The 14,085-nt window shown below is 36.6% G+C and overlaps 1 protein-coding gene across 2 annotated transcripts in view; it reads right to left on the bottom strand.

Annotated features, from left to right (window-relative positions):
• The window catches only part of LOC131418490 (ubiquinol-cytochrome-c reductase complex assembly factor 1), a 96,311-nt gene that overhangs the window by 59,129 nt on the left and 23,097 nt on the right, over positions 1–14,085 (bottom strand). The window contains exons 3-5 of one of the 2 annotated variants that reach the window (XM_058562820.1): positions 12,911–13,006; positions 11,579–11,686; positions 5,353–5,425 (exon numbers count right to left, since the gene is read on the bottom strand). In XM_058562820.1, coding sequence (XP_058418803.1) covers positions 5,353–5,425; positions 11,579–11,686; positions 12,911–13,006 — 277 coding nt within the window. The remainder of the gene's footprint in view (positions 1–5,352; positions 5,426–11,578; positions 11,687–12,910; positions 13,007–14,085) is intronic. The other variant, XM_058562821.1, reaches the window with a different exon arrangement.

Genomic DNA, 14,085 nt, shown 5'->3' with positions numbered 1-14,085 from the left:
AAAAAAAAAGAAAGAAAAAAGAGAATCAGTGGGAAATTTGGGCCTTTGGGGTAGAATCTGTCCTTTGGAGCAATGACTCAAGAAAGAAGTAGTATCTTCAGCTTTTCAACAATCAGTGAAGTATACAATGTACTAAACAATAACAAACCGGGGCCACTAGTAGAGAAAACACAGGGTACCCTCTGAGGTACTCTAACAACACCAATAACAATAAAGAGCTATAATTCGTCATGGGCTTACTATGTGCCAGACATTATAATAGGTGCTTCACATGCATTAGCTCAATAAATACTCCCAACAATCCTGTGAGGTGGGTACTGATATTTTCCCCATTTGACAGGTGGGAAAACTGACTCAGAGAGATCAAGATAATTTCCCAAGGTCACACAGCTATGAAATGAGACATATGAGATCAAATTCAGATCTGCTTGATTCCAGACACTGTGGTCTTAATCGCTAACTGCCTCTCTAATACTAATATCAGAAACTAACATTCACTAAGGGCCCATACTTCATGCTAGGTCCACTGCTAGTCATGTCAACACATTATCTCACTTAATCCTCACTTTAACCCTGAAGGGAGGCATTATAATCCTCATTTTAGAGATGAGGAAATGGGTTCAAAAAGGCTAAGTAACTTGCAGGCAGCCACAGAATTAACAAGCTAGTGGCTGGGCTGGGGTTTAAGTCCAGGTCTGTCACAAAGTGACACTGAAATACTCTGGTGAGCTTACTGGGAGGTGCCCAGCAGCTGTCAAGTGGACTTCCTCTTGGAGCCCAGCAGGAGGGAGGTGAAGGCTGGCTTGGCCAGCCATACAGCTATTAAGATACATGCCATCTGAGAGTGGGCCAACCACCCTCCACCTAGAACAAGAATAGCCATGAGAAATTCTCAAGCCCGGATCTGAAGTTGGGTCTTTTTTGGATGCTAGAACAAAACATTAAAAAGAAAAGTTTTCTTGGAAGTCTGTCTTTCAATCTGGAAAATGAAATTTGGCTGCTTCTAAAGGACAATCTGTTCAATTGCTACCTCTACATCAAAGCTTCTCAGCTGCCTCCAGGAGCCTTTCCAATTTTCTCAGAGAGGGAATCAGTTCTTGAGCTGGAAAGTACAGACAGACAGACAGGCCAGCAGCTGGACTTGGGTCACAATTTTCCCTTCTGGGGGTCGGCTCAGGGCTGAGGATGGGAAAAGAGTCGGCATATGATTGACTCTTTGTAGCCATTCGGGTCAGAACAGAAACTAACAGGGTAAAGCCCTAAAAAACAAGACCATTTGACTCTGAGCAACACAAAAACACAGCAGATTCTTCAGCTCAATTAAATGTGTTTAAAAACTTCCAAGTTAAAACCTGCTATAGAGTCTTTTGCCATGATCACACTCTTGCTCCAATACACACTCAATTATTTTCTGAGGCTAAGTACTTTCTTTCTCGACACCAAGTTGGATAAAATTAAATAATTCATTACGGTTATGGGGCGGCAGTATTAACATAGTTGTTGGTTTAATGCAGGCTCTGGAATCAGACCACCTGATTCAAAACCTTGACTCTTCCTCTTACTTGCTATGTGACTCTGGGTAAAGTTACTTAGCCTCTCAGTGCCTCAGTTTTCTTCTCTGTAAAAATGGAGAGAACAAGAGAACCTACCTTATAGGGTTTCTGTGAGGATTAAATGAGACAAGGCTGTAAAATGTTTAGCAAAATATTCATTATTGCTGTTTTCCAGTTAATTATTTAAACACTAAGGTTTATATTATCTTTGAAAAAACTCACGAATTACTTAAGACTATGTCAATAAAATGATGAACCTAGATTACTGACTCAAAACTTATCCATTAAGGATCCTCCTCTCCAAGGTATGAAGTCTCTTAAGGGCTAAAGACAAAGCAGTCTGCAGACAACAGCGTGGAATTAAACACAAACTTTACCGATTGGTCACCTCTGCTCCAAAATGCTCTTCATAATAGAACTGATCTCCAAAAGACCAGTTAGCAAACCACTGCGTGCTCACAGAGGATGAGCTCATTTATGCCACAAATGACATCATCAAAACATCCTGGAAACAACAGTGGGCTGTTAAGATATCTCACCAGTCAGAATCCTCAATACCTAGGTCTCTGGATGAAGACCTTTGACCACCTTGGCTCTGAGATGAGAGTCTATAACTTTGGCATTTTATAGGGGCCTGTCCAAAAGGCTGATAAGTATATTATTCACGCACAAGCATGTTGTGAGTAAACAACTCAATCTTATATAATCTTCATGAAATAGCACTGGCCTCATTTTTGTTGGAGAAGTGAGGATGACATTGGCCAGCTACCTGAGGCTCTCAATCCTTTTAATTTCAGGACTCTAAAAGTCAAGCCCTAAAATACCAAAAATCCAAGGCTGCAATAGCCACTTTAAAGGTATAATCTTGGGAAGCAATATATATATTCTCTCCTTTTGCCTCAAACCTGTCTGGCCTACTCTTTAGAATCCAAGAGGCAAGAAAGTCAATCTCATTATTTTATAGATATTCTTTATCTGCCTCTAAATGGTATTTTTTGGATTGGCTCCTTTTATATTCACTAGCCACAGTTTGGAACCACTTTGGTTTGATTCCAAATTTAATCTACGCACAAACAACAAAGATGGACCACAGGGGAGCATAATACAAATGAACATGCTGTAGGTGTTAAAAGGCAATTCTCAAATTGAGTCTTAGAAAACTTGAAGTAAAAGTGATGTCATTGAAAAATGTACTTCCTCCCTGGGTAACCATTTCAAAAGGCTAAGCTAGGACAAAGCTCATTGAGATGTACATGCTCTAATATGTACAAACATCAGTTTACAGTACTAATAGAATATCTCATAGAGGTAGTTCTCATTTAAATATAATAAAATACAAAAATATTAAGACAGATTATAACTTCTAATTTGCAGTTACATTCATTCACAGGCAATATGTTATAGCAGAAAAATTCCTGGATTTTAAGCTAGATGACATAGGATCAAGGTTTGACTAAGCAACTTTGGGCAAGACACTTAAGTCTCTTTAAGTTTCAACTGTTTCTGAAAACGAAACAAAACAAAACAAAACAAAAATGAAAATAAGACGGCTGGCCCAGTGGCGTAGCGGTTAAGTTCGTGCGCTCCACTTTGGTGGACCGGGGTTCGCAGGTTCGGATCTCAGGCGTGGATCCACGCATCACTTATCAAGCCATGCTGTGGTAGCATCTCATATAAAGTAGAGGATGATGGGCACAGATGTTAGCCCACGGCCAATCTTCCTCAGCAAAAAGAGGAGGACTGGCAACAGATGTTAGCTCAGGGCTGATCTTCCTCACACATACACACACAAAAAAAAAGAAAATAAGAATACAATCCCTTTCTATCACACAAGGTTTTGTAACTCCTAAATGAGACAAATGTAAAAGCATACCACATAAATGTGAATTATTAGTATATAATGGTAATTTTTATAAACTTTTTTTTTTGTGAGGAAGATCGGCCCTGAGCTAACATCTGCCAATCCTCCTCTTTTTTTGCTGAGGAAGACTGGCCCTGGGCTAACATCTATGCCCATCTTCCTCTACTTTATATGGGACGCCGCCACAGCATGGCTCAACAAGCGGTGTGTCAGTGCGCACCCGGGATCCAAACCTGTGAACCCCAGGCCGCCGCAGCAGAGCATGCGCACTTAACCGCTTGTGCCACCGGGCTGGCCCCCTAAACTTTTATTTTTATAAGTAGTTTACAACAGATTATAAATTGAAACATGATATATTAACTTAAATATGCAATAATAGTCTCATTATTGGATACTATAATATTAACTCAAGAATCTTCAGTAATGAGGATTGGCTAAGACAAAGACAGTTAGTAAACATCCTTTCAAAATAATTATAATAAATTTCTGAGCTATTTACTAAATCAAATATTAAATAGACGTCTAAAGATGAGGCTTTAAAAAGATCTGATGAAAAATACTTAAGCACATGGACTCAAGAAACCACTTAAGAAAAATCCAGCTTCTAGTTTCTTCACCAGGTAGAGAAAGAATATTTTCTCCTTTCACACTAATTTGTTCTAAAATGAGAAATTGTTAGAGATTAAAAAGAAGCAGGAAAGTTTTCTTTCCTCACTATGAACAAATAAGAAATGGAAGGTGGATACTAAATTAGGATTACAACTCAGTATGGTATTTTAAGTTTCTAATATAATATCAATCTGCTGAAATAAACAAAAGAAAAATAAACAAAACAACTTGCATTTAGTTTTAATTAAAGAATCAAAACTGCTTCTAGCTTTCTTCATCATTGTTAACATAATTATACATAGATATTTGCTGTCCATGAAAAATATCAAGTACATACAGTTAAGTGTTCATTGCTTTGAGGATAATGGCTGTTACCATAGACATGCACAGTACACATTACCTTCCAAAATCTGTAGAACTGGAAACAGCTTAAACTTTCCTAATGACTGTATAAGTACGTGCTTTAATTAACTTTGTAACTACAACAATTTACAGCATCAAAATGAATACTGTATTGTTACAATCGAATACCAGTAGAAGTCTAAACCAGCAAAACCCTTTTGGAAAGCAATTTATCAATGGGATAAAAATAATAAAATTATATGTGCTATTTGACCCAAGAGTCCTTCAATAGAAAGAAGAAAAATCATGAGGCATATTCCAGGATTAACTAAAACAACTAAAAACTAGAAATAAAAGAGGAATGATTGGCAAAAGTTCATGTCAAAATGCTAAATAAAACATCCAGAGGGGCCAGTCCGGTGGCGTAGTGGTTAAGTTCGCACATTCCGCTTCAGCGGCCTGCCGGTTCGGATCCTGGACACGGACCTACTCACCGCTCATCAAGCCATGCTGAGGCAGGGTCCCACATAGAAGAGCTACAACTCTACAACTATGATATACAACTACGTACTGAGGGTTTGGGGGGAAAAGAAGAAAAAAAAAAACAGGAAGATTGGCAACAGATGTTAGCGCAGGGTCAATCTTCCTCAAAAAGACACACAAACATCCAGAATGTAAAACAGGTTATGTTTACATAACTACTCTTATGTAAAAAGATACATGTGTGGACAAGGCGGGTGCTAGTACCAAAGTATTAGATAAATTTTTAGGTTTTTTCCCAAACTTATTAAAATGTTTTCTGTATAGGGTTCTTTTGGTCTTTGTTTACTCTATTAAAAGAGAATAATAAGCAGCTTTTATTACACACTTTGTGCAGGAAAAATTGTTTCACTAGTGACTTAAAAAAATCTATTCTACTAAGACACAATCATAAAAATGAAAAGTAGATTCATTTTCCTTTTCAAACTTTCAAAAACAGTAACTTACTTAGAAAGAATTCCTCGAAGTCAGTTTTCTCCACACAGCTAGTATACATGCGCAGGGCCGCAATCTTAATCTTCTAGACAAAGAGAATAAAACCAACTCAAGACATGACCAAGTGGATGTTCTAGTGCCATTAGATGTAGGTCACAGAATCTTGTATTTCTTCAACTAGAAGGAAGGGTCCAAACCTGTCTCTAGGCAATTTAATAGCTAAACCAGCATAAATATTTCTTTCTTTTCTTAAAGCTAGCCATTCATACAGACTTCACACAATTTTCACATTTGAGGATTTTAGCATGCAAATGTCAAAAAAGTTTTTCAATATTTAAATGAAATCCCTCCTCTAATTCAAGCCCATTTCACCACTTTTGAGCTTCTAAATCACTATTCAGCATCATCCACATTAGCTCTTTACAATTTGAAAAAAACCCTTTATATCAAAAAATTACCCATTCTTTTGAACAAAATCAAACAAACAAACAAAAATCTCAATCTTTCAATCTTTCCTCAAAGGCACTACTATCTATTCTAAAATCTTTTTTTTCCCTTGGGCAAGGGGTCATTTTTTTCTATGTTTTCCCTACTTTTAGTTTGCTGATTAACAGAAGACTGTTCATAAATAAGGATTTCTAGTGAATGTAAAATACAGTAGAAAGATCAACCTTTTACTATTCCCTAAAGCTCTAAGAACTCTCTCAGACTCTTGATCTAAGTAGTGGCATTAATTTATTCACTGAGATGGACCACATCTTATATATTTTATTGTATGTACATTATTCCTTAATAAAAATAAACCTAAAAATAAAAAATAAGTTATTTTTAAGAGTTGAATTGTAGGTCTGAAGACAAACTTAGCACTAAGGGAACAGGTATTTCTAAGGACTTTCAAAATAATTCCTTAAGGATACAATTAAATAAATTAGTACATTAACAAAAGGCTTGTAGAATCTTATTTTTTCTTAAAATGACAGACTCAAAAATGCACAGACTAGGGCCGGCCCCGTGGCCTAGTGGTAAAGTTCGGCACACTCCACTTCAGTGGCCTGGGTTCAGTTCCCAGGTGCAGACCTACACCACTCATACGCGGCCATGCTATGGTGGCGACTCACATACAAAATATAGCAAGACTGGCACAGATGTTAGCTCAGGGCGAATATTCCTCAGGCAAAAAGAGGAAGATAGGGGGCTGGCCATATGGCATAGTGGTTAAGTTTGCACACTCCTCTTCGGCAGCCCGGGGTTCGCAGGTTCAGATCCCAGGTGTGGACCTACACACCACTTGTCAAGCCATGCTGTGGCAGAAGTCCCACATAAAATACAGGAAGATGGGCACAGATGTTAGCTCAGGGCCAATCTTCCTCAGCAAAGAGAGGAGGATTGGCAGCAGATGTTAGCTCAGAGCTAATTTTCCTCAAAAAAAAAAAAAAGAGGAAGATTGGCAACAGATGTTAGCTCAAGGAGAATATTCCTCAGAAAAAAAAAATGCACAGACTAAAAAAAAAGAAAAAGTTCAAATATGCACAGACTAAAAACAAAAAAAAAGGACAGACTAAGAATGATATAGCAAATGAAGAAAAACCAATCTAGAATTTTACTAGAGCTATGTTTTTTAAGGATTCAAAGTCATCAAGGATATACTGTATCCACTACTATATAACATTCATATTTCTCTACACTCACTGAGTCAAAACAACAGCATCTCTGATGGGCAGAAATACTCATAATAAACTAAGGAAGGATTATGTCTTTGATTGTAATTAAGATTTTTTTATTTGCTAATTTGAAGACTATTATTTTCTCAAGGCGTTTAGTCTAAAGCTTATATGGGGGAAATAGAACAAAACATAAAACAAATGGAAATCAGATACATCTATACGGGGAGTAAATTAGCATTAGAAGCCCACATTTAAGAAAACCCATGGCAAGACGCTTAAAAAAGAAGAGCAAATTAAACCTAAAAGCAAGCAGAAGGAATGATATAATAAAGCTAAGAGCAGAAATCAATAAAATTGAAAACAGAAACACAGAAAATCAAAGAAGCCAAAGCTGGTTCTTTGGAATATCAATAAAATTGATAAACCTTTAGCAGGACTAATAAAGAAAAAACAGAGAAGATATAAATTAACAACATCAGGAATCAGAGAGGGGCCATCACTACCTATCCTAATAGGATACTAACAGGATAATAAGGGAACATAATAAACAAATTTAGCCCAATAAGTTTGATTACTTAAAGGAAATGGACAAATTCCTTGAAAGACACAAACTACCAAAGCTCACTAGAATAAATAAATAACATGAATAGTCTTGTATCTATTAAAGAAATGGGATCTGTGGTTAAAAATCTTCCCACAAAGAAAACTCCAGGCTCAATGGCATCACTACATAATTCTACCAAACATCTAATGAAATGATACCAAATCTACATAAACTTTTCCAGAAAACAAGAGAAAAGAACAATTTCCAGCTCATTCTATGAAGCCAACATTTCTCTGATGGCAAAACCAAAGTCATTAGAAGAAAACAAAACTATAGAACCACAGCCTTTATGAACACAGATGCAAAAATCCTTAAAACATTAACACATCAAACCCATCAATATTTAAAAAGGATAATATATCATGATCAAGTGAGATTTATCCCAAGAATGCAAAGTTGATTCAACATTCGCAAATCAATCAATGTAATTCACCATATCAGCAGGCTAAAAAAGAAACACCTGCAGTTCTTAGAGGTACTGAACACAGAACACATTTTGGGAAGCACTGGTCTGTACCCTCTCCAAACTAATGATATCCTAATGATCTCATGATCCTAATGCTTTGACCTTGATAGGCCTATCCCTATCCTTGAGACAGGGAGTTTTGGACATGTTAGCTCTTCACTTCATTTGACAAATAATTTATTGAGTACCTAACTCAGTGCCTGGCATTGATTTCATTGCTGGGAATACAGCAGTAAACAAAGCAGTCAAAAACTCCTGCTTTCATGGAGCTTATGGCCTAGTTCAACTACAGACATTTATAATTTTAAGTAAAATTCCTAATAGCCTATTTCTTGATTTTTTTTTTTTAATCCTACAGTTTCCTTCAGAGTCTTATATATAGAGTCCTCTAGCTTTAAAATTAATCACCCCGAAGAAAGGCAGACTTGGCTCCAAGGCTCAAATCTTTCCTTGAGAAGGAGGTCTTCCCCTACAACATGTTCATGAAGAAAGTATTCATTACAAATAATGAAGACCTCACCAGACTGGCCAGTATATTTATACAGTGCTCATACTGTGGCAATCAGGAGCATTTTATAGTTTCTCACTTTTCCTGCAGTGAAGCCAAGCCTTTATACTTGGGTGAGCCACTTTCCTGGACAAATCTCTAAAGCAACTCCCTTAAGACCATCACACAGGGATGGGAAATAACAACTTGGGGAAAGAACCTCTTCAAAATTCATGCCTTAATATAAGTTAAGGAGGTAGGTAGACTAAATTTCCACCCAGTCAATACAAATTATTCTGGTCCTCGGATGACTTCATGTTTACTTCATTCTAACTTTGGAAGTCTTCTTCAGTCTACTTGACTAAAATACAAGTACCTAAGACAGCTTTAGGAAGTGAAAATCAGCTCTCCCACCAGCTAATGCATTTTGTACCATCCCACAAGGTGAAAAACTAATCTAGTAAAAGGCTTGCACTAACAGCTATGTGCGAGTTGGAAGGGGCTTTGAAGTCATTTGAACCTTCAATTCTGTACTGGAATTCCTTCTACAGCATTCTTGATTCACAGTCAACCATCTGGGCTCCTGTTCAAATAAGTCCAATGACCTTGTGAGGCTACCTATCCCACTGGAGGACAATTCTTGTTAGATTTTTGTTTTACTGAACTTAAATCTACTTCATGTAACATTCATTAAACATCATCTGCCCACTGGAATACCTCAGATTAAGTCTCTTCATTTTTATTACATCTGCCCTTCAAATATCTGAGAAGAACCTTCATGTCTTCTCCTTTCCAGGCTAAGCATCCCTATTTCCTTCAACCATTCTTCATTCAACATGGCTTCTGAAAGCTCCACAAGACTCACTACCACATCTGAATGCATTCCAGTTTGTCAGTGTCCTTCAGAACAGGAATAATTTTTTGGCCTAATGCTAATCTGGAAACTGCCTATTCTACGATATGTGGCTGAATCTGGTAATGTTGTCCTTGCCTTATCTGATATTGCTCCATAAAGATAATGAAAAAGAATGCTTATTTCAGGATAGTCAAAAAGGTAAGGAAAAGCTATATTTAAATTCCTAAATACGAATCTAGAAGAAAAATGGAACTACGCATGAAAATATTACATAAAAAGATGGAGGAAAGATGGTTGATATTACTGATGTAGACTGACAAGCAGGCATTTTACTCTCTAACCAAAGACATCTGAAAACACAAAACTTAAAAGTATCTTGCCACTGCAATACAAGTGTCTAACCATAGATTTCTGAGTCAACATTTGCCGAAAAGGGCTCACAATCTTTCAAAATGGGAAGTTATACCTACATTTTCCCACCTAAATTATACTAGAATGTCACATTTTGATGTCTTGATATCACAAATTAAAAAATGAAGGTTATAGAAAGTAGACACTACTACATCACAAAAGATTTTTCAAATGCAAATATTAGGGACTTCGTTGAGGTCACAAAAGAACCAAGAAAAATCAGAGACTAACTTAAGCTAAAACAGTGAAGAAATTTTCTTTATGATTTAGTAATCCTCCAAATGGTAGCCAATTTTCCCTCTGGAATCATAAAAAAACAGACTAGACGAAGCATATGGTAGCAACCAAGTGGAACCCAACCATCAAGAAACGAATAAAACAATAAATTTTCTTCTCTTCTCTTTCTCTCTCTCTGCTCTCATTTCCCTTTTCTTTAATTTCTAATTTTCAAACAAAACACATATTTTAAGTTTTTAAATCCAAATGCCATAATCACAACCATTTTTTTTAATAGGGGAAAAGATTCTGGTTAATAACATTACCAAATATACCAATGATTATCAATTGTCAAAGAATTAAGATGTAAAACAGATAACTTTAATGAATATAACTATATTTCTTTGATGATTAAGAAGCCACTTCATAACTTTAGGGTCTCAAGAACATCATTACCTAGTATATGTGTTATCTTCTATACTTTTCAAAGCCCCTTACAAACAAAATGCTTGAGGAATCACTGTTCACTTTTTAGAATTTATTTAAAAGAGAGATTATAGCAAGAAGTCTATATTTGCTGCAGAGAGAATTGTTAGGAAGAGAACCAGACATGATAAGAAGAAACTAAAAGTGGAAGTCTATAATAAAATTCAAATTCTAATTTGAATCCAACTTGTTAAAATGACATAACTGGCATTATTTGGTCATCTTGGGCAAAGCTATGATGTTTTCTAAAAAAGTCTTCCCTATTGCTTTGTGTTGGCTTGCTTTGATTAATATATAACTTATGACTGATTAGGCTTACCTAACACTCTGGCAACTTGGAAAAGCATTAAAAGGCACTTCTGCGATAATGATAGAGAGAAATGGTAGTACTAGAAGATAACTGAACTGAGAAAAGCTGAATGGCTAACGTTTTATTACTTTAATTGGTTAGAGGCATTGCTATAAAAACCCAGGGCAGGATGCACGTGATGCAGAGAGGACATTCATTCTTTTATAGCAGTTACTATATAACAGATAACGTGGTGGGCCAAGAGTTGACTAGGAATGATAAAACTAGCAAATATCCCTCCATAATAAGAATTACAATAAATCACAGGGTGCTTATTAGTAAAATTTTAAAGAAAGTCACTACAATGACCTAGTGAAAATCACTTATGAATATGGATTCATTGGAGAGTAATGTTTCCTTAACAATTCTGCCCATCAGAATAGTTGGCCCATCTAATTCCTTAGAACTCATCTATATGGCATGTCATTTAGCAAGGCCTGGAAAGCCCAGTCTTATTGGCTTGCCTCTACTGAGATACTTCTAAGGAATCAGGTTAAGGGAGTAGAAAGAATATTTCAGCCCCACATGTTGCATAGATCTGACTTGGAACAGTGGGTAGGGGGATGACAATACATTTTGAAGCTCTCAAAATAATGTATGAATTTCACAAAAGCAAAGCAGAAGCTTTAAAATTCTTCTATGAGGGGCAGAAAGCACAAAGCCCAACAAGAAAAATAAGAAGAACTTAAAAGACTTTACCCATTTACTGTATTTCAAAGGTCCTGTGAATCCCATGGCTTCTATTATCTTCGTGAAGGCACCAACCTTCTCCTCAATAGGCTGTGGAGAATCTTTGGTAGCAGAAAGCTATTTAACCAAAAAGAAGGGGACCAAAATTAGTTGCAAAAAATTTTTTTAAAAAGAATGCTTTTGTTTCTCATTAGGTCTAAGGGTATTTTTTATTTTTTTTAATTTATTTATTTATTTTTTTTTTTTTGTGAGGAGATCAGCCCTGTGCTAACATCCGCCAATCCTCCTCTTTTTTTGCTGAGGAAGACGGCCCTGGGCTAACATCTGTGCCCATCTTCCTCCACTTTACATGGGACGCCGCCACAGCATGGCTTGCCAAGCAGTGCGTCAGTGCGCGCCCGGGACCTGAACCAGCGAACCCCGGGCCGCCGCAGCGGAGCGCGCGCACCCAACCGCTTGCGCCACCGGGCCAGCCCCTAAGGGTATTTTTTATTGCTTAGATTTTTTTGTTTTGTTTTCACATAGAATTCTTAATTCTCACTTTTCTAGGCATCTTATCACTCAGTGCAAACACATCTGGAACTCTATCTAATACAATGTCCTCCAAATTGCAGAGTAAGAAATACCCACCTCATTAACCATATGCCTATGAACCCATGTCTAGGAAATGATAGATTGTATGTATCAGAATAAAAGTCGTAGGGAAAAGAGTATTTTTAAAAGGAAATCTTGACCCCTATTTCCCAAAAAAAAAATTCTGAGAAGAGGAATGTTCTCTGTTTATTGACATAACAGGAAAAGGAAAGAAAAATACTGTCTGAAAGCAGTCAAAAGTCATTTAAAACCATAATCAACCAAAGTAAGTACATTCTGAATAAATAACTCTTGCATTTTTTAGTATAACAAATTTTATTAATGACTACAGAAGATATGAATCTTGTAGTCTGCAAATATACTCCAAGGAAAACCTGTTGTAATGCTAAGCCTCTTCAAATGAAGGCAGGCTATATAACCAATAAGAAATTCTCCAAAATTTAACACTACTTTATTTTTAGAATATAAAAAATTCATAAAGACTTTTTTCTCTAAAGCATTTTCCAAGCAAGACAGTACAATGAAAGAAATACAGGACACAGGATCAGAAGTCTTAGGTTCAAATAGTCAGTTGGTCTGTCACTTACCATCCTTATGACCGTAGGCAAGTCACTTCACTTCCCTGGGCCTCAGCTTCTGCATTCAATAAAATTCTTTGCCTCATCTAGCTAACAATTTTGCTGAGATTCAAATAAGAACACCCTTGCGAAAGCACTCTATAAACACAGAAGCACTAGTAATTCTCACCTTATTTGTGGTGTGAAACTTCCTACTCAGCTGTATGTCTATTCCAGGAATCTGTTCTGATCTACCACATGCTAGGAACTGGCTCATCTGGGGCCACTGGAGGATTAAAAAAAAAGATGTAAGCAACACTAAGCACTCACTTGAGGGTTAATCTGAGCAGAGCAGCTTCAAAGTAAAGACTAGAAAATCTTTCCAACCTTGCTTAACCCAGTTCCTGGTGATCTGATCATCAAGAGGATCCAAGACAGCCACCTAGAATGGTGTCTGGTACATGGTACATGCTCAATAAATATCTGTTGAATACTTGAACAAATAAAAGGATTCAGCCCTGGAAACCTGGAACTAAATAAATCTGAGTCAACTCTAAAAACTAGAATTGCAATAAATACCTACTTAAACATTAGCAGTAGTGCAGTATACAAAAAAAAAGACTTTAACGTCAGTCAATTTTAAGTTTAAAACGTGCTTCTGCCACTTACAAACTGGGAGGCCATGGGCAAGTGACTGAACCTCAGTTGTAGGGAGGATTAAAGGAGATAATATATGTAAAGCGCCTTTTGCAAAATAGATACTCAATAAATAGTAGAAGCTGCCATTATCACCATGATCATCAACAACATCATCATTGTTCAGATCAGAATTGCCTTCCTTTTATGTTTACATACTGTATTTGAAAGCATTTTGGCAATACAACAACCATTATTTACAATTGTTATGTGCCAGGTATTATGCTAAGTGCCTGACATATATTACCTTATTTAATCTTCACCATAACCCTTTTAGATTGGTATTATTATAATCAAGGCCAATAAACGTAGTTTTGAAAACAAATTCCAAAGGAAAAAAACTACATGCAAAAGATCCTCATCATAGCATTATTCACAAGAGTGAATATGGGGAAAAGGTCCAATAAGAAAGATTGTTAATTAAATTAAGGTACAGTCACTCAATGGAAAATCAGGTAACCACTGAGATTTTTTTTTTAAATAGGCTTTATTTTTTAAGCAGTTTTAGGTTCACAGCAAAACTGAGCAGAAAATACAGAGAGCTCTCTTATAGCTACTCCCACACACACAACATCCCCTACTATCATCATCCCCGAGCAGAGCGGTACATTTGCTACAATTGATGAACCTACACTGCCACATCATTATCACTCAAAGTCCATAGTTTAC

This window comes from Diceros bicornis, chromosome 19, assembly GCF_020826845.1.
Source record: "Diceros bicornis minor isolate mBicDic1 chromosome 19, mDicBic1.mat.cur, whole genome shotgun sequence".
In the NCBI taxonomy this organism is placed as follows: domain Eukaryota; kingdom Metazoa; phylum Chordata; class Mammalia; order Perissodactyla; family Rhinocerotidae; genus Diceros; species Diceros bicornis.
This window is presented reverse-complemented; position numbering and strand designations above follow the sequence as displayed.